The sequence below is a fragment of the Lemur catta genome, chromosome X (assembly GCF_020740605.2).
Source record: "Lemur catta isolate mLemCat1 chromosome X, mLemCat1.pri, whole genome shotgun sequence".
Classification (NCBI taxonomy): Eukaryota; Metazoa; Chordata; class Mammalia; order Primates; family Lemuridae; genus Lemur; species Lemur catta.
The window spans coordinates 13,722,528-13,741,387 of record NC_059155.1 but is presented as its reverse complement, the minus strand read 5'-3'; the positions used below and the strand labels follow the sequence as shown (position 1 = coordinate 13,741,387).

The 18,860-nt window shown below is 38.7% G+C and overlaps 1 protein-coding gene across 1 annotated transcript in view; it reads left to right on the top strand.

Annotated features, from left to right (window-relative positions):
- The first annotated feature begins 11,979 nt into the window (after nucleotides 1–11,979).
- The window catches only part of AMMECR1 (AMMECR nuclear protein 1), a 111,453-nt gene continuing 104,572 nt past the window's right edge, over nucleotides 11,980–18,860 (top strand). Inside the window, exon 1 of the mRNA XM_045538924.1 lies at nucleotides 11,980–12,614. Coding sequence (XP_045394880.1) covers nucleotides 12,142–12,614 — 473 coding nt within the window. The 5' untranslated portion in view covers nucleotides 11,980–12,141. The remainder of the gene's footprint in view (nucleotides 12,615–18,860) is intronic.

Here is an 18,860-nt window from a genome sequence, read left to right as displayed (position 1 = left end):
AGACACTATGCTAAGCACTTTCTTTTTTTATTTCAATAGATTTAGGGAGTACAAGTGTTTTTCTGTTATGCGGATATATTGTATAGTGGGGAAGACTGGGATTTTAGTGTATCCATCACCCAAATAGTGTACATTGTACCCAATAGGTAACATTTCACCCCTCACCCCCTGCCCCCCTCCCACTGTGTTCAGGTTAGAGAATACCAAGGGTGTGGCCAACTGAACTTTTTTTTCTTAAATGTAGTCTCACTCTGTTGCCCAGACTGGTTGGAGTACAGTGGCATGATCATAGCTCATTACAGCCTAGAACTCCTTGGCTCAAGCAATCCTCCTGCCTCAGCTTCCCGAGTAGCTGGGATTACAGGCATGACCCACTGCATCCAGCTTGCTGAACACTTTAGACACATTCTTTTATTTAATCTTTACAACCATTTTATGAGGTACATACTGATATGCAATTTGAGAGATAAGGAAAATGAGGTTAGGTAACTTGCTTGAAGTTGTGCAATGAATGGATGATATGCTAAAGGCCTGAGAATAGATGTTTGCTACAGCCCCAGCCAAGCTATGCCCAAAGCAATCACTAGGCCCTGTTGTGATTCTGGAGAGCAAAAGTTTGCTGAAGCAGTAAAAATATGACATCAAAATTTTCACTGGAACCCTAAGGTTTGTTTATTTATTTATTTATTTCAGAATATTACAGGGGTTAATCAAGTTGATTTATAAAATTAACATCCTTCTTCTTTGTTTTTCAACTGTCTACTTCTCTCACACCATCACTCTACAAACAGCATCAAAAGCACCAAAACCCAGGCATCTTATTGCCTGTCTTCTTCCATGCTCATCATTTCAATCCAGCTCAGTTCTTTCTTCCCTGGCTGGTCCTGTAATATTGATCTCCCTATTTGTGAGAACAGAAAAGAATAATAATTGATGCTTTGAGATCTCCGTATTTGTGTCTGGCCAAGAATTACTTGTAGGTCTACTTCACTGAAGACTGTAATGATGACCATCAAAGAAATAATACTAATGATGGCAATAATGACTACTTATGATATCTCTAGAAGTTATCCTCGATTAAATAAAAGACCTCCTTTGACCCAACAGTCCTCTCCAGCTACTATCTCATTTCTCTGTTTTCTTTGGAGCCAGATCTTTTAACAGAGTTGTCTGTACACACTATCTGCAATTCCTCACCATTCACCTTTCCACTCACTTCAGTCTGACTTCTGGCCCCAACACCCAATGAAACTACTCATATTATTGCAACAAGCAACATCCATATGGCAAAATCCAATAGACACTTCTCTATTCTCATTTTATTTGAGCCCCCTGTAGCATTTAACATCATTAACCATTCCTCTTTCTTAAAAGATTTTCTTCTTTGGATATTGCAACACAATACTCTGTTGGCTTTCCCCCTACCTCACTGGCTACTCTTGTTTAGTTTCCTTGGCAGATTCATTCTAATATTGCCCTACCCTCAAGGTTCAATCCTGGTCTTCTCTTTTTTCTTTATATTACATCTCTATGTCATCTTCTCTAGACCATGGCTTCTAATACTATCTATATGCTAACTGTCAAATTTATTTCTCTAGTTCGAGACTTTTCATCTGAGCTCATGACATATATATGTGTTTACCTACTTGACATCTCCATTTTCATATCTAGCAGACACCTTAAATTTATTATGTCAAGAACTTTTGATATCCTCTGAACCTGCTCTTGTCCTTATGTTCTCCACCTCAATATGTCATTATCAGTTACTTAAACCAGAAATCTAGTCACCTTCCTTTTCCTCACCTCAGCAAGAAATCTATCAGTAAGTCTTGTTAACTCTATTTCCAAAATTTATATAGAATCTCTCGCTTCTTTTCATCTTAACTGCTAACACTTAGGCCCAGGCATATCCTGAGTTACAGATGTCTTCTGACTGATCTCCTTATCTCTGTTTTGTTCTCCTCCATTACATTCTCAACATAGTGGCAAAACTGATCTTATTAAACTCTCCAATGTATTCCCATTTCTCTTTGAATAAAAGCCAAATGCTTTATCATGGCTATGCATGATCTACACTGGAATTTCAATAAGGAAACAAGATTTGAACAACACTATACACCAACTAGACCTAACGTATGTTATTCTACCCAATAACAGCAGAAGATATAATCTTCTCAAGTGCACAGGTAACATTCTCCAGGACAGACCATATGCTAGGCCATAAGACAAGCCTCAAAAAATTTTAAAAATTGAAGGCATACAAAATATATTGTTTATCACCATGGAATGAAATCAGAAATAAATAACAGAAGGAAATTTGGGAAACTCACAAATATGTGAAAATTAAACAACACACTCCTAAATAACCAATAGGTCAAAAAACTCACAAGGGAAACTAGAAAATACTTTGAGATGAATGAAAACAAAATCACAACATATCAAAATTTATGGGATGCAGCTAAAGTAGTGCTTAGAGAGAAATTGACAGCTGTAGCACCTATATTAAAAAGAAAGAAATAATTCAAATCAATAACCTAACTTGCCTCCTAGGAAACCAGAAGAGCAAACCAAGCACAAAGAAAAGTGAAGGAAAAAAATAAAGATTAAAATAGAGATAAATGAGATACAGAATAGAAAAACAATAGAGAAAAGTAATAAAACTAAAACTTGGTTCTTTGAAAAGAACAGCAAAATTGACAAGGCTTTAGTCAGACTGACCAAGAAAAAGACAGAGAAGTCTGAGATTATCGAAATCAGAAATGAAAGGAGGGGACGTTACTACAGACCTTACAAAAATAAAAAAGGTTGTAAGAGAATACTATGAACAATTTGTATGACAACAAATTAGATAACCCAAATGAAATAAACAAATTCCTATAAACACACAAGCTACCAAAATTGACTCAAAAAGAAAGAGAAAGTTTTATCAGATCTATAACAAGTAACTATTAATAGATTGAGTCAGTAATTTTAAAAACTCCCAACAAGGAAAAGCCCAGGACCAGGTAGCTTCACTGGTAAATTCTACCACACATTTAAAAAATAATTAACACCAAATCCTTCTCAAACTCTTCCAAAAAAAAAAAAAATAGAAGAGGAAGGAAACTTCCCAACTTATTTATGAGACCAGTATTATCCTGATAACAAACCCAGACAACAAACACCACAAGAAAACTCAGGCCATTATCTCCAATGAATATAGATGTAAAAATCCTCAAAAAAATGCCAGTCAATGGATCCAGCAGCATACAAAAATGATTAAACACTATGACTCAACATCCCTAGTCATCAGGGAAATGCAAATCAAAACCACAATGAGATACCACTTAACTCCGGTGAGAATGGCCTTTATCAAAAAAAAATCCCAAAACAACACATGTTGGCGTGGATGCGGAGAGACAGGAACACTCATACACTGCTGGTGGGACTGCAAACTAGTGCAACCCCTGTGGAAAGCATTATGGAGATACCTTAAACAGATTCAAGTAGACCTACCATTCGATCCAGCAATCCCATTATTGGGCATATACCCAGAAGAACAAAAGTCATTCTATAACAAAGACACCTGTACCCGAATGTTTATAGCAGCACAATTCACAATCACAAAGATGTGGAAACAACCCAAGTGCCCATCAATCCACGAATGGATTAGTAAACTGTGGTATATGTATACCATGGAGTATTACTCAGCTATAAGAAATAACGGTGATATGACATCTCTTTGGTTCTCCTGGAGAGAGTTGGAACCCATTATATTAAGTGAAGTATCCAAAGAATGGAAAAACAAGCATCACATGTACTCACCAGAAAATTGGTTTCCCTGATCATCACCTAAATGCACATCGGGGAAGGATACCAACTGGATATCAGACTGAGGCAGGGGTGGGGGTGGGGGGAGGGGATGGGTGTATGCCTACATGATGAGTGCGTTGCGCACCGTCTGGGGAATGGTCATGCTTGAAGGTGCTGACTCGGGGAGGTAGGGGGTGGGGGGAGGGGATGGAGGTATGACTACATGGTGAGTGCCAGGTGCACTGTCTGGAGAATGGACACGCTTGAGGCTCTGACTCAGGGGGATGGGCGGGACAAGGATAATGTATCTAACCTGAGCTTTTATACCCCCATGAAGAGCTGAAATAAAAAAATAAAAATAAAAATAAACACTATGACCAAGTGGGATTCGTCCCAGGACTGGAAGGATGGATGGAGAGTTTCACCCCAGGATTGGTTTACTATCCCCAAATTGATTAATGTAATATACAATGTCAATAGTATAAAGAACAAAAAATCACGTGATCCTATCAATAGACACAGAAAAAGCATTTGACAAAAATCCAACCTGTTACGATAAAAAAAAAAGCACTCAACAAACTAGGAATAGAAGGGAACTTCCTCAACCTAATAAATGGCATCTATGAAAAACCCACAGCTAACATCATACCTAAGGTAAAAGACTTTCCCCGCAAGATCAGGAACAAGATAGAGATGTCCACTTTCACCAATTCTATTCAACATTGTACTAGACGTTTTAGACAAGAAAAAGAAATAAAATGCATCTAGAGTGGAAAGGAAGAAGTAAAACTATTTACATATGATATGATCTTGTATACAGAAAATTCTAAAAAGTATCCAATATAAAACTATTAGGACTAATGAACAAGTCCAGCTAGGTTGCAAGATACAAGATCGATGTAAAAAATCAATTTTTAATACAGTGAATAATTCAAAACTGAAATTAACAAAATGACTCAATCTACAATAGCATCAAAAAGAATAAAATACTTAGGAATAAATTTAACAAAAAAGTGCAAAATTGTACTATGAAAACTATAAAATATTGCTGAAAGAAATTAAGAAGACCTTAATAAGTAGATCAAAATCCTATGTTCATGGATTAGAAGATTTAATATTGTTAAGATGTCAATACTTCCCAAGTTGATCTATATTCACTGCAACCCCTATCTAAATCCCAGCTGGCTGCTTTGCAGAAATTGACAAGATAATTCTGAAATTCACATGGAAATGAAAGGGTCCTAGAACAGCCAAATGCAATGTAGAAAAAAGATGAACAGTTTGGAGTATGCACACTTCCCATTTTCAAAACTTGCTGTAAAGCAAGAGTAATCAAGACAGTGTGGTGCTAGCATAAGGATAGACAGATAGATCAATAGAATAAAATAGAGAGTCCAGAAATAAATCCTTACATTTATTTTTTATTGGTTTTTGACAAGGGTGCCAAGACATTTCAATGGAAAAGGAAGAGTCTTTTCAACAAATGGTGCTGGAAAACAACTGGCTATCCACACACAAAAGAATGAACTTGGATCCCTTCCTCACACTATATACAAAAATTAACTCGAAATGGATCAAAGACCCAAATGTAAGAGCTAAAACTATAGAAATCTTAAAAAGGAAACATAGGTGTAAATCTTTATGACCTCATATTTGGGTGTAGTTTCTTTAATATATTATCAAAATTATAAGCAACAAAAGAGAAAACTGATAAGTTGAACTATGTCAAAAATAATAACTTTTTGTGCTTCAAAGGACACCATGAAGAAAGTGAAAAGACAACCCAAAGAATAGAAGAAAATGTTTCAAAATAATATGCCTGATTTAGGACTGGTAGCCAGAATATATATGAAGAACACTTACAACTCAACAATGAGAAGACAAATAGCTCAATATACAAATGGGCAAAGGATTTGAATAGACATTTCTCCAAAAAAGTTATTAAAAAATGGCCAATAAGCACATGAAAAGATGCTCAACATTGTTAGTCACTAGAGAAATGCAAATCAAAACCGCAATGAGGGGAGGAAGGGATGGGTAAATTCACACCTAACGGGTACAATGCACACTATCTGGATGATGGGCACACTTATAACTTTGACTCAAACTGTACAGAAGAAATTCATGCAACCAAAATGTTTGCACCCCCATAATATTCTTAAGTAAAACTAACTAAATAAATAATGTATTTTTTTAAAAAAAAAACACCCCACAATGAGATACCACTTCACACCCACTAGGATAGCTATAAGCTATAATAATAATAATAATAATAATAATAATAATAATAATAAAAGATAAAAACAAGTGTTAGCAAGGATATGGAAAGTTGGAACCCTCATTCACTGCAGGTGGGATTCTAAAATGATACAGTCAGTATGGAAAACAGTCTGGAAGTTCCTGAAAAAGTTAAACATAGAGTTACAATGTAAGCCAGCAATTCCAGCACTAAGTATATACTCAAGAGAAATTAAAACATACATCTGCACAAAAACCTGTACATAAATGTTCGTTACAGCATTATTCATAATAACCGAAAAGAGCCAACAATCAAATGTCAATTGATGAATGGGTAAACAAAATGTGGCATATCCATATAATAGAATACTATATTCAGCCATAAAAAGGAATGAAGTACTGGTAGATACTAGCTACCACATGGAGGAACCTCAAAAACGTGATGCTAAGTGAAATAAGCCAGACAGAAAAGGGCAAGTGTTGTGTGATTCCACCTATAGGAAATGTCCAGAACAAGTAAATCTATAGAGACAGAAAGGAGATTAGTGGTTGCCTGTGGCTGCAGGGAGAGGGAAGCAATGAAGAATAACTGCTAATAGATACAGAGTTTCTTTTGGGGGTCGTGAAAGTGTTCCAAAATCGACCATGTTGAGGGCTACACAAGTACATGAAGATTCTAAAAAAACATTGAATTGTAAAACTTCAATGGGTGAATTTTATGCTTTGTGAATTATATCTCAATAAAAAGAAGAAGAAAGAAACAACCAGAGAAGTCTGAAGGAACCATAGAGCAGAGTGTAGCTTGGGAAATTTCAAGTCCCTTACAGAAGCCACATGCTACCGTGAGATATCTGTAGTACACATGGCAGCTTGGGTGTTTTAGAGGCCCATTAAGAGGCATGAAAAAAAAAATCCAGAATTCCTTGTGGAATCTTGTGGAGGATGCAGAAGGCAGCTGAGGATTAAGCAGCAGCCTACTTGCCAGGCAGTTGTTGTGGCATGGGGTGAACAGCCCCAGAGAAGAAGCTGTGGGGTGGATAGCCAAAGTCAGAGGCTGGATGGTGGATCTGGCCGAAGTTTGGAGGGTTAGAGACACCACAAGGATCTGTGGTAGGAACCCTGAATGGTAAGTAAGGAGATACAGCTGAGCTTCCTGACAAAATCATTGTGCATTACTCATGCTGAGAGAATAAGCTGTAAATTGTAGACATTTAAGCAGTGGATATAGTGAGGCAAAATGAACTACACTTCAACCAGGATCCCGCAGAAGTTATGGGGATCAGATTTCCACTCCTCAGTGCCATAAGTGAGTTTGAACTTTAAATCAAATATTTGCACAAAAGAGACTTTTAATTCAGAACAGACTTTTGTATTTTAATTGACAGTTTTAATCCTCACCCTGCCCAACCTGTGCTTCCAACCAGCTGGGATAGGTGCTTCAGGACACAATGAGATTAGTTACAGGAAAACAACTATATTTTTAGTTATAGTTTAGATATAGTTTAGTTGTATAGCTTATATATTGGTTGGAGGTGAGGCACAGCTGAGTTGTAGTACATACATTTTCACACCCCCGTATATGCATAGAGAGTAGTAGATGAATTCTTTTAAAAAGAGAGAAAAGAGAAAAATAGTCAAGTAAAGATTTTCCAAGCTATAGTAGACACCTTCATGTTTTGGTTTCCCACAACTCCTCTAACTACCCCAAATAATACTCTTTTTGATTATCTCCTCCCTAAAAAGTTTTCCTCTCCAATGTATGAACTAACCTTATTAATACTTCCACATTCAGAGTAGATATTAGCATATCTAAATCTCATTAGATTTTATAGAACCTTGTCTCAAAGAAATAGGTAGCAAAACAACATTCAATTAGTTTGCACTCCAATTGACAATAGAAGATGTAAATGAAACAACTAGAAAAGTGTGCAAGATAGATCATGGTTCTTTAGGAGGCAAAGATCTGTTTTGTAATCAGGAAAACAAAAACTGATCAATTTGAATTGAAAAGTAGGTAAAGAATTCCAGTATTTACTCACATATTCACTCAAATATAAAAGGGAACTGATCACCACCTCCACCACCACAACCATGTGTTATATGTGTACAAGGTTAGATCAAAGTGGTAGCTAAGAATATTACATTCTGCAGTTGTTCAAGGATGACAGTTGAGAAAGTTTGATGACAGAAGATAAAAATAACACTTGTTTAGGCATAATTGGCAGGGTTTTTTTTTTTCAATGAACTATGTGAATTTTCCTCATCTCACCCACAGCTCCAGAAACGTAAGAAAATAATTTTGCAACATTAAGTTCACTACCTCAGGAAATTGTAATTATTCTTGTTTTCTAAAATGAAAAATAACTGTGTTGTAAACATGAGAATAAACTGAGGCAATGATAATATACTAACTATTGGGCTTAATTCAATTTCTAGTTTTATCTCATAATGAATAATATGCATAAGCTCTGTTCCAGTAGTTTCTCCACAGTTGTGAAACAAAGCTTTGACAAGAGTTAGTTAATAGTAATTTAGAGGCAAACGCAGAAGCAGAAACGCTTACAATTTCAATGTGTTTTGTCGACAAAGAGACTATGGCCTATTTACTTTATTTTATCTAAAAGAAACATGGAATCTTTAGCTCCCAGCTTGACAGTCAGTTACAAAGAGCAGAAGGCACCTTTATGTTTCCTCTGGAGGGTATTATCACTGCACTCCAGTATCAGCAGTGGGTAGAAACACATGTGCTCTATCATATTTTGACCTTTATACTTCAAGTCAAGAGAATCCTGAGCAAGGTCAGTTTTCCAATCCAGTGTGCACTTTGCATAGATGTAAAAAAAAAAGAGAGAAACATTTTCACAGAATTTGTTCTGTGGATTTCATTTTTGTTTGAATGAAATATGTTTATTTCTATGCTGGTGACTTTGCAAGTAAACAAGGCCAGGAGAGGCATTTCCTCAAAGGCTAAAAGGAGGCATTACCACTACCACCACGACTCGCCATAGGATTTACAAAGCATCTTGAGGCTCACAGTTAGTATGGGAGATGAGCCAAGCTCAGGGGAAGTTAACACAAAGAAAAAGGTTAGTGTTTTTTCCCCCTCTTTTAGGCAGCCAATATAACAAAGTACTTAGACAGTAAACCCTAGCGGTCACATAATGATGTCTTTTCTGCAATGATCACATTTGGGTTTGTCTATTTTCTTTATGCTGATGAGGTTTGGAGTTGGAATTAAAAATCCTTGGGGAAAAAGCTATTTTTGTAATTCAGCTGGGGTGTCCTTGTCTTTGGGTTTCCCATTGCATCAGTCCCTTAGCCTGGCACAATAGCCATGATAGAGCTTTGTCTTTTAGATGTAGTGCAGAACTAAGGACATGACTACTGGTGCTTATTAAAGATTCCTTGCTATTTTCACAAGAGTAGGGGCGTTAGACTCTTGTCTACTGGCCAAATTCTAAATTGGGAGATTACATTCTGCTTTCCTAAATTCCCCTAGCAGAAGCAGCAATCCATGGTATCCTACTTTGCTTCCTGTGCTAAATTGTTGTGTGATGTCATTAAATGGCTCTGGTGTTCTACTCTAGAAGTGATCACTTAAGTGGGGTGTGGAGTAAATGGGTACCTATTGCCTGGTATTGTATTCAATCCAGTCTCAAAAAAGAGTAAATCTGTACCTATCGCCTGGTATTGTATTCAATCCAGTCTCAAACAAGAGTAAATCTGTACCTATTGCCTGGTAATGTATTCAATCCAATCTCAAAACAAATTGAAAGGTAGATTGTGATATTTAAGGATAAAGTACAAAACAAAACACCCTAACAACATACTAGTTGTTGTGGTGCTTTAAAAAACAAAACAAAATAAACCAATCTGCTTTCTCTTCTGCAACATAGAAAACAATTTAAGGCATTTTTTTTTACTCCACTAGTAGTTGACAGTGAATTGTTATTTGCCTCAAATATAAGGTTAGTTCTAGCAGTGATGAGATTTGAGGATGAAATCACATATCACAAACCAATTAAACGATCTCTTTTGTTTTTAGGCTGCATTTAATCATCCCAGACAGTTGATTTATTTCATAAAATTTTGGAGGGGGGAGATTCCTTATCTTTTTTTGTTAACATATTTTAGTGTCTCTCAATCTTTCCATAAAAACTTTATTTTTGTTTAACCTCAGTTCCACCTGCTGCAGTTTAATGTCACTCTCTTTTGTCCGTCAGTAACCTTGTTATCATATATTGCTATTGAGAAGCACTATAGCATAATAGCATGGTTTTTTATAATGAGACATGCCTGCATTCCAATCCTGGCTCTGTTACTTTCTAGGTGTGTGATGTTGGCCAAGTTACTGCTGGGGTTTAATTGCTTCATTTGTAAATGAGCAACTTCAGAGCATTGCTGTGAAGATCAAATAAGATATTATTTTGAAGGATTATGGGGTGAGATGAGGCATGATACTGGGCACCTAAAAATGTTCAATACATAGTAGCTATTTATCTGATTATGGACAACATATCTGACTTAATTCATAAACTCTTTGCAAGTGGGAAGCATACTTCCTGTGTATGCCCTGGATTTCAACAGAAGTACAGTGTTGTGCACATAGTATGGTGCAGAGGCTCAATATTTACTGAATGAATACACTTCTTTTTGGTTTTTTTTTCCTGAGTGGAATGAACAGCCCCCTATTTGCAAGATCCCACACACTTAGATCAAAGGTGACAAAAATCAATCAGTCTTCAGTTTCCAAATATGCAGATACCTGACTTTGTCTAGATGTTTTGGCATGGTGTAGACACAATGCAAATAACTTATACTTTCTATTTCTATCAGGTTCATTTCTATGAATTTTAACAGTTGATTATTTTTATTTTTTTATTAAGGGGCATCTTAGGCGCCCAATTGATTCAATCATACACGTCCTCCTCCATTGAAGTATTTTTTTTTATTATTTCAAAATATTACGGGGGTACAAATGTTTTTGGTTACATGGATTGCTTTTGTTATGCATCAAAGCATTTTTTAATTTAGAAATTTCAAAAATGGATATTAAGAACTAATTATATATGTGAACAAAACCTTTCAACTTGTGACTAAGTACACTACCTGCCCAATTTACCTCTAAGATCTGTGCAGTACAGATATGTTCCTAATTGTTTTCTCCCCCAGCCAAAAAACAAAAACAAAACCCCCAAAAGCCCACCACTGCAAGTCCAAAAGCACAATTAACATCTTTGAACCACTGAGGTATTGGCTAGGACTTTATTTTTGGCCTTTAAACTTTTTCACGGGGCTAGGAGGGAAAGTTGGGGAAACAAGTACAAGATATATAAATTCACTCGAACTTGAATATTTGTTGATAAGGAAAGGAAAGAGTATTGCTTTTCTACCATAATCTCGTAAACCCCCTGGTGTGTGCTTAGGTTGATATTAAAGACAACGCAGCACAACCATTTCCCCGACTGCTTCGTACATACTTTACAGGGGCGGTCTCAGGTGTGGAGCTCTGAGCGAGCACCTGCTTGCTCACACGCCAACGTTCAGAAACCAGTGTATTGGAGGCCGGGTGGCTCAGGTTCCACGTAACTGTGTTCAAGTGTCACTAGCACTACGTGCCCCGGAGGTCATCGAGCCGTGCTTTGGGACTTGGATGCTTACTTTGGACTTTCTCCTTTCTTCCCCCCTTGTCACTAGTTTCCCTTTCCCTCCTTCCTCCCCTGGCGTGCCCACCTCCACCGCTTGCTCCCATTCTCCACAGTCTCGCTCTTGTTTCCTTCACCTTCCTTTCTAATCGGCTTCCCGTCTTCCATCCTCTGCCGCCGCAGGATTTGGAGCTGGGGCCGGGGCTGGGATGGGGCTGCGGATCGGAGGCGCGAGTTGGGCGGGACAGGCTCTAGGCGCCCAGCCGAGACAGCGCGGGGCGCGCGCCGAGGCGGGGGCGCGCGCGGGGCAGCCGCGTGGCCGGGCAGCCGGGCTGGGGAGCGGCGCGCGCGCGCCCTGAGAGCCCCTGGCGCGCCCCCGGCGGCCGGGGCCGCAGCGTGCTCGCCCCCGCCGTCAGCTCGCCTCACTTATGGGTCGGAAGCGCTGCGTGGGGGAGACCGTTCCAAGATGGCGGCGGGTTGCTGCGGGGTGAAGAAGCAGAAACTGTCCAGTTCGCCCCCCTCTGGCTCGGGTGGCGGTGGTGGCGCCTCCTCCTCCTCCCACTGCAGCGGAGAGAGCCAGTGCCGAGCTGGAGAGCTGGGACTAGGAGGCGCCGGTACGCGGCTCAACGGGCTGGGCGGTCTAGCCGGAGGAGGTAGCGGCAGCGGCTATACCCTCTCTCCCCCCCAGGGCTGCGGCGGCGGCGGCGGGGGGATCTCCCTGTCGCCACCTCCGAGCTGCGGAGTGGGGACTCTACTTTCTACCCCGGCCGCCGCCACCTCTTCCTCGCCCTCCTTATCGTCCGCCGCCTCGTCCTCATCGCCCGGCTCCCGGAAGATGGTGGTGTCAGCAGAGATGTGCTGCTTTTGCTTCGATGTGCTCTACTGTCACCTGTACGGATACCAGCAGCCCCGGACCCCCCGGTTCACCAACGAGCCCTAGTGAGTACCGTGCCCTCTGCCGCCCTCTCCCTTGCGCTCGGGATGGGACTCAGAGTTGAGGCAAAGTGCGAGTCCTCCTCCCCGCCGCCGTCTGCCCCTACCCCTCTAGCTGTCCGGTCCCCCGGAGCCACTCGACCTAAGTAAGGGCACCCTGCGGCTTTCTGCCCTCCGAGGCAAGCACCCCACACTTGGAGCAGGGTGCTGCTGCAAGGGATGGCCCCGTGGTTCCCAGAAGTGTTCGCTTTTTCTTTGCGGTAACTTCCAGGAGTTTTTACCCTTTCCTTCTGTACTTCGCAACCCCCTACTACTCCCCCACCCCACCCGGGTAATTTTGTAGATTTGGATTACTCCAGGTATTGACTTCTCCTCACTTTGGTTTATATTACCCCAAGTGAAAGCCCCGCCGGTATTCCTGTCCCGCGTACCTTGCACTTGGAGAGCTACTATCCCATTGCAGGGTGAAAAATAGCAGCTATCCAACTTCTGTTCTGCTTGTGATGGAACTTAGCTCCGGAGCTTGTGAGGTTACCCATCTTTTCCTCCGGGGTTCCTTGTGCCGATGGAAGGGGGGAGGTTTTTTAAAACACATTTTCCCTTACCACCTATTTTTATCCGAACATACCCATTAAAATGTGTTTCTAGTGAAGCGAGCGCACCGCCGGCTTCCTCACATTTGAAGAGTGAGACCTTTTTTTTTTTTTTTTTTTTTCATTCCACCGTCTGGGTAATAGCTCATTCAAAGAGAGCTGTCCCCACAGAGCCACTGTCCGTTTGTACATTAACGTACATTCGCTTTTGTGTCGATTTCACTTTTAAGAAGTCTATGTTATACTCGACAATTTAAAAAATAGTCAAACAGTCGAACAGTAAATGTGTAGGAATTTTTATGGTTTCTTCTGGTTTTGTACTTTTAATTATTTTACCCTTCAAATATGTGGTTGAAATTGTTTAAAATAGCATCGTTATAGCTAAAAGCCAGGTTAATTCTAATTCCTGTCCATTTGGATGTGTGGGAGATGGGGCATATGTTTTGTTTTTTTTTTTTTTTAACTGAGCGTAAACTGAGTGTAAACTGACTTTGAGTTAAATGCTAGACAGAATGTAAAGACCAAGAGAGGGCAGAATGGGAAAAAGGATCATTGTTTTTATTATGAGTACTTAGCATCAACACGAAAAATATAGAAAAATTTCAGTGAAACTAGTACTGAAGGGCATCAACCCTTTTTCTAGCTAAGACAAGTGCTCCTTGTCCTCCATATCATAAATACCTGAATTGATGTTCTTTTTAAACTGCTTCTTTTCATTTTGGGAGATTAGGGGACAGGACTACTGCATAAGTGTAAACACTTCTGCCTAGACTAAAAATATTAATACGTAAAATGGAAATTACAATACAGGGTCCTGGAAATTGTGCATTTGTATTGTTTTCTTTGGCTTTGATACTTTAAGTGTCTTTAATTTTGTATGACTCTTCTGTGGTCTGTGCATTTTCTTTTAGACTTAGTTCATCTTTGGGCATTGGTTCATGAGAAATGCATGAAAGGGCATCCAGGAGGACACTTTGTCAAATAAATTAAATATCTTTATAAATTTCACAGTGTTAATTTTAGGAGCTTAAATCCTAAGTCCACACCTTTACTTAGCCAGATTATTTTTTTGGTTAAGAAGTAAAATTCATTTTGCAAAGACTGCCATGTAAAAAAATCTATGAAATATTTATTAGCTTGAGTCACTTATTTGTGACTTTTCTGCCTTCTCTTGGATGTCTGTGATGTATTAAAGCTAGTCCTGGGATGATACTTAGCTTGGCTCTGCAAAGTCATGGGACTACAAAAATTCACTCTTGTTTAGTTCTTGAGCTGTTACATGAGTTTGGCAAAGGCTGTTTTAGTATTCACGCTCCATTGCTCCAAAGCATATGAGAACACACTTTCAGGAGGTGCTATTTTCACACATTTTAGTGAGTTTGGGTTAACTCAATGACTATAACAAGAATTTTAAAAGGAAAGTGGGCTTGACCAGTTCATACAGAAAATGCTTTTGAAAATATCATTTTATCAGTAGCCACTTTGCACATGTATTTAGATATTGTTCTCCTCTGATACCCTAGCTGCTGGATTTTTCATGGAATTAAACAGATAAATAAGACACACTTTTGACCACTGTGGATATGTTGAAACAGTGGTGGAAAAATAAGAACTATTATCATTTAGCCGGCCTTGAATGTATTATGTTTTCTGCAAAACAACTAGAGCAGACACGGAATATGACCAAGTGGGGAAGAGGACTGTGTCTTATTTTCATTTATCTTAAACTCAATTTTGAGGTGTACTGTGGAAAATTCAGGAAAATTTCTTGATTACGAGAGGGGAGTAACTGTAGTCATTTGACGGTTCCTTAGTAACCACCACACATTTTTCTTTGTTTTGCATATTTAACAGCATTGTGTAGCTATTAGTGTGGCTTTATGCTAGGTGCCATAAGACATAAGTAGACATACTGAGATTTTTTTTCCTCAGAGTTATTAGTGTGGTGTAATGAGCAGTGTGTTTCAGGTCTTGTCTTTGTCCCCGAGAAGATGTGCTTTTGACAATTTCACATTCTCATATGTAAAAGCACAGTTTTTTTTTCCCTTTCTAGGACCTTTCTCTCAGAATGTCTGTAACTGGTTAAATCTGCTTTTTATAGGTTTAGAAGTTATAGATCCATCAGTTACACTTCCACTGTGAAAGGTTATTAGAAATTTCTAGTGATGTATATGCTTTAGGGTCGGGGGGATGTCAATATGAACAGGCTGTATGGACACAAATTCTTCACTGTTGCTGTTTTTTGAGTACCTACCCCATTGCAGAGAACATTGTACAGACAGGTTTGTCCACAGAAATATGGTTCAAGATATAAGAAAAACATAACTTTAGGTGCATTTTACTATTTAAAATCAGAACTCTTGGATTTATGTGTCAGGGAGCCCAGGTAGCCATTTTATAGGAACCTGTTTGCTACTATAAAGGGATCCACTGTGCCAGGTGTTGAGCCGGTTGGACTCTAGAGCAGTCATGCTCAACCTTGGCTGCACGATGCCTGAGTCCCAGCCCCAGCCCCAGCCCCAGCGATTCTGATTTAATTGGTCTACGATGGGGCCTGGGAATCAGGATTAGTAAAATCTCCCCAGGTGATTTTAATGTGCAGCTGAGGTGGAGAACCACCAGTTATATTCTATTTAGGTCTTGAGTTTGGGATTAATTTGGTCTGGGGTGGGGCCTTGGAATTGGTATATTATGAGCACCTTGGGTAATTTTGGTAAACAACTGATTTGAGAAACACTTGCAATGTGGTCTGCAGAAGATATCACCTGGGAACTTGTTAGAAGTGTAGGCTCTCAGGCCCCACCTCAGAGCTGCTGAATTAGAATCTGCATTTTAACAAGCTCCGCAGGTGATTCTTATGCACATTAAAGTTTGTGGAGGACTGGTTCTCAAACTTTAGAGTACCTCCTAATCTCCTGTAGTGCTTGTTAAAACACAAATTGCTGGGCCCCATTCCCAGAGTTTCTGATTCAGTCGGTGTGGGGTGGGGCTATAAATTTGCATTTCTAACAAGTTTCCTGGTGATGCTGATGCTACAGTTCCCAGGGCCACATGTTAAGAACCACTGGGTTAGAGAGAAGTGAGGACCTGAATAAGTACTTGAGCAACTGTAAAGGAATGGCAGTTTTTGCTGCCAGTTTCCAGTATTAAACTTCCTGCTTCTATGTCACTATCCTTTATTATGTTCATTCTAATTTAGCACCCAGGAGATTGAGTGCTGCCAAGAGCTTAAGAGTCTGAGGTTTGGGGTGGGGGTGGGGGGAGGGTGACTTTTGGAAGCCTGTGGTATGATTTTTAGGTCCTTTTTCAGAAATTGTTAAATGTGAGGGGTATATTTTAGGAGTTAAAAATAGCATAGATATGATATCTTAAAGTGAGTTATATTGATTTTAATAAGTAAAGCCCCCTTTTGTTCCCATTGAATGCTTTTATGATTAGCTAACTAAATAACATGTGAAAAGATTTTAAAAGCTTTTATTTATGCTTATGCTTGCTGGATTTCATTTTAAGAATTTCCCATATTAACAAAGAAATATAAAAAGATCCTGCTAAGGCACTGGGATTGTTCAGTCTTATGTCTTTAATGCTGTGTTGCATGTCACATCCTGTGAACTTTTTATTTTAATCATCTTACCATCTTTGAAGTTAATGTAACACTGTGTTCTGTATAGACCATAGCATGTAGAAGATTCTTTACTATTAAATGTCAATAAGTGTGTTTTTCTATTGCATTGAATAAAATTTATTTTTTAAAAAATCCACTCCTGGATGTGCAGATTTTGAGAGATTCTGATCAAGTGTTGAGCAGTTAACTCTTTCTCATCTTGCCACAGTAGTCAAATTACTGGTTTCAGCATGCCTGGGAGGAGTTCGGTTATGTTAGGAGAGTAGGCATTTTATTTCACCAGAACAGTAGCAATCCTATTGCACTGTCAAAAAGATGATTTGATAATGCAGCTCAAGTTAAAGTGATATTAAATCAGCATTTTAAACATAAGCTATTACATTTCTTTTATGTCTTTTTTGATGAAGACTGACCAGCATAGCCAAAAGATGTATCTGTCTATCACGGATGATTTTTACTAGGCCAGGACAGATTTCCTTATCCATGCTAACATAATGGTACTAACTTCCATTCCCTGGTCACAATGTAAAAAAGAAAAATATTGTCTGAAAAATTGTTGAGCCTTTTTGAAGGTATAATATGGTTTTCAACAATGTTGATTTCCATTGAAGGACAAGCTGATATCCTGTTTGACTTGAGAGAAAAGAAGGCAGGCATGTTCCTAGTTGTCATTTATGCTGTAAAAGTTGCCAGTGACTGAAATGGAAGGATGGAGAAATATAAATTATAAAATTGTTTTTATATCCATGCATAAAGGTGTATGTAGGGCAAGGTATATTTAGAAAAATATAAAATAAATATTCAATGCTTATTTTACCTTCTCCCCCATATGGCCAAAGGGAGTGACAATCTAGCTCATAATTTTTCTTACTTATGAATTGTGTTTGTGCTGCATTCAGGTTTCAGTGGGTGAAAGCCAAGAAGGAATCTCTGCTGGGATCTCTCAGTGCAATAGGAAGAAAGACTACTACTGAAAAAGTGAAAAATGCTCTGTTAACACATGCATGAGTTGTTTTTCTAAGTATGTGTTTCTCAGAAACATACTAACATTCACATTGTTGTCTTTTAAAAACTCTACACTTTTTGAAATTGAGCTGTGTTACAAATACTAAAATCTTTTACTGCAATGGATTATATTTTTGAAGTCAGTTACACTTCCATTTATAGATAATTTTACTTTTTGAGAATTTATATGTGTGAAACACTAAAACTTGTGTAATGAGATTAGTCAAAGTTCCCAAGTTTTCCCAATTTCAATAGGCGTTATTCTGTACTCTGGATGTCACACATGCCTGCCTGTTATAAAGCAGCACAATGACCAGGGCTTTTACATTTAAATTTTCTTAAATAGTCTCTTTTTCAAACTTGTGTAATAATGTCTCTTTTTGATACTGTTCTGAATCAATTAAGCTAAGTGAGTAAGGACCAGCAGTAAAACCCAGTGGCTGCCAAGAATGGACCTTCAATGTGTAAGCTGTCTTTCCACAATCAGTAATTGGGCAGTTGCTCACAGGACACTGGAGACAGTGTGGGAAGCCAGTGGTTGTGTAGGTGGGAAGAGTAGATTCCCAACAGTAAACTTATTTAGAGTTGAGCTTCTGTAGTTAGTGTTGCTAAGAGCAAAAATGACCCACAAGCTTATGTAGCATAAAGAAAAGAACCCAGTGGAAGAAGTATAATGTAATAGTTTAGCTGGTTGGAGCATATTTTATGTTTGGTCCAATTATAAGTGGCATCTTTTGTATCAAGTGTGGGTGTATTTTCTACAACTCTTAATGTATCATACTTTCAAACTTGCTCAACCTTAAAAATGTTAATGTTGAATAGCTGAGTGGAAATTGTATGTCACTGGAAAAAAAGAAACACTGTTTCTTTAAAAGCACATACATTATGCTGAGTTCCATGGTTGGAAACTAGTGAAGTAGAAGAAGTAGTCTTATCCTCACAGAGCTTACAATCTTATTCAAGATATGATATAAATATTGAAGTTGCTTAAAATGCTTACAGAGCAACATATACATGATTATAAATTAA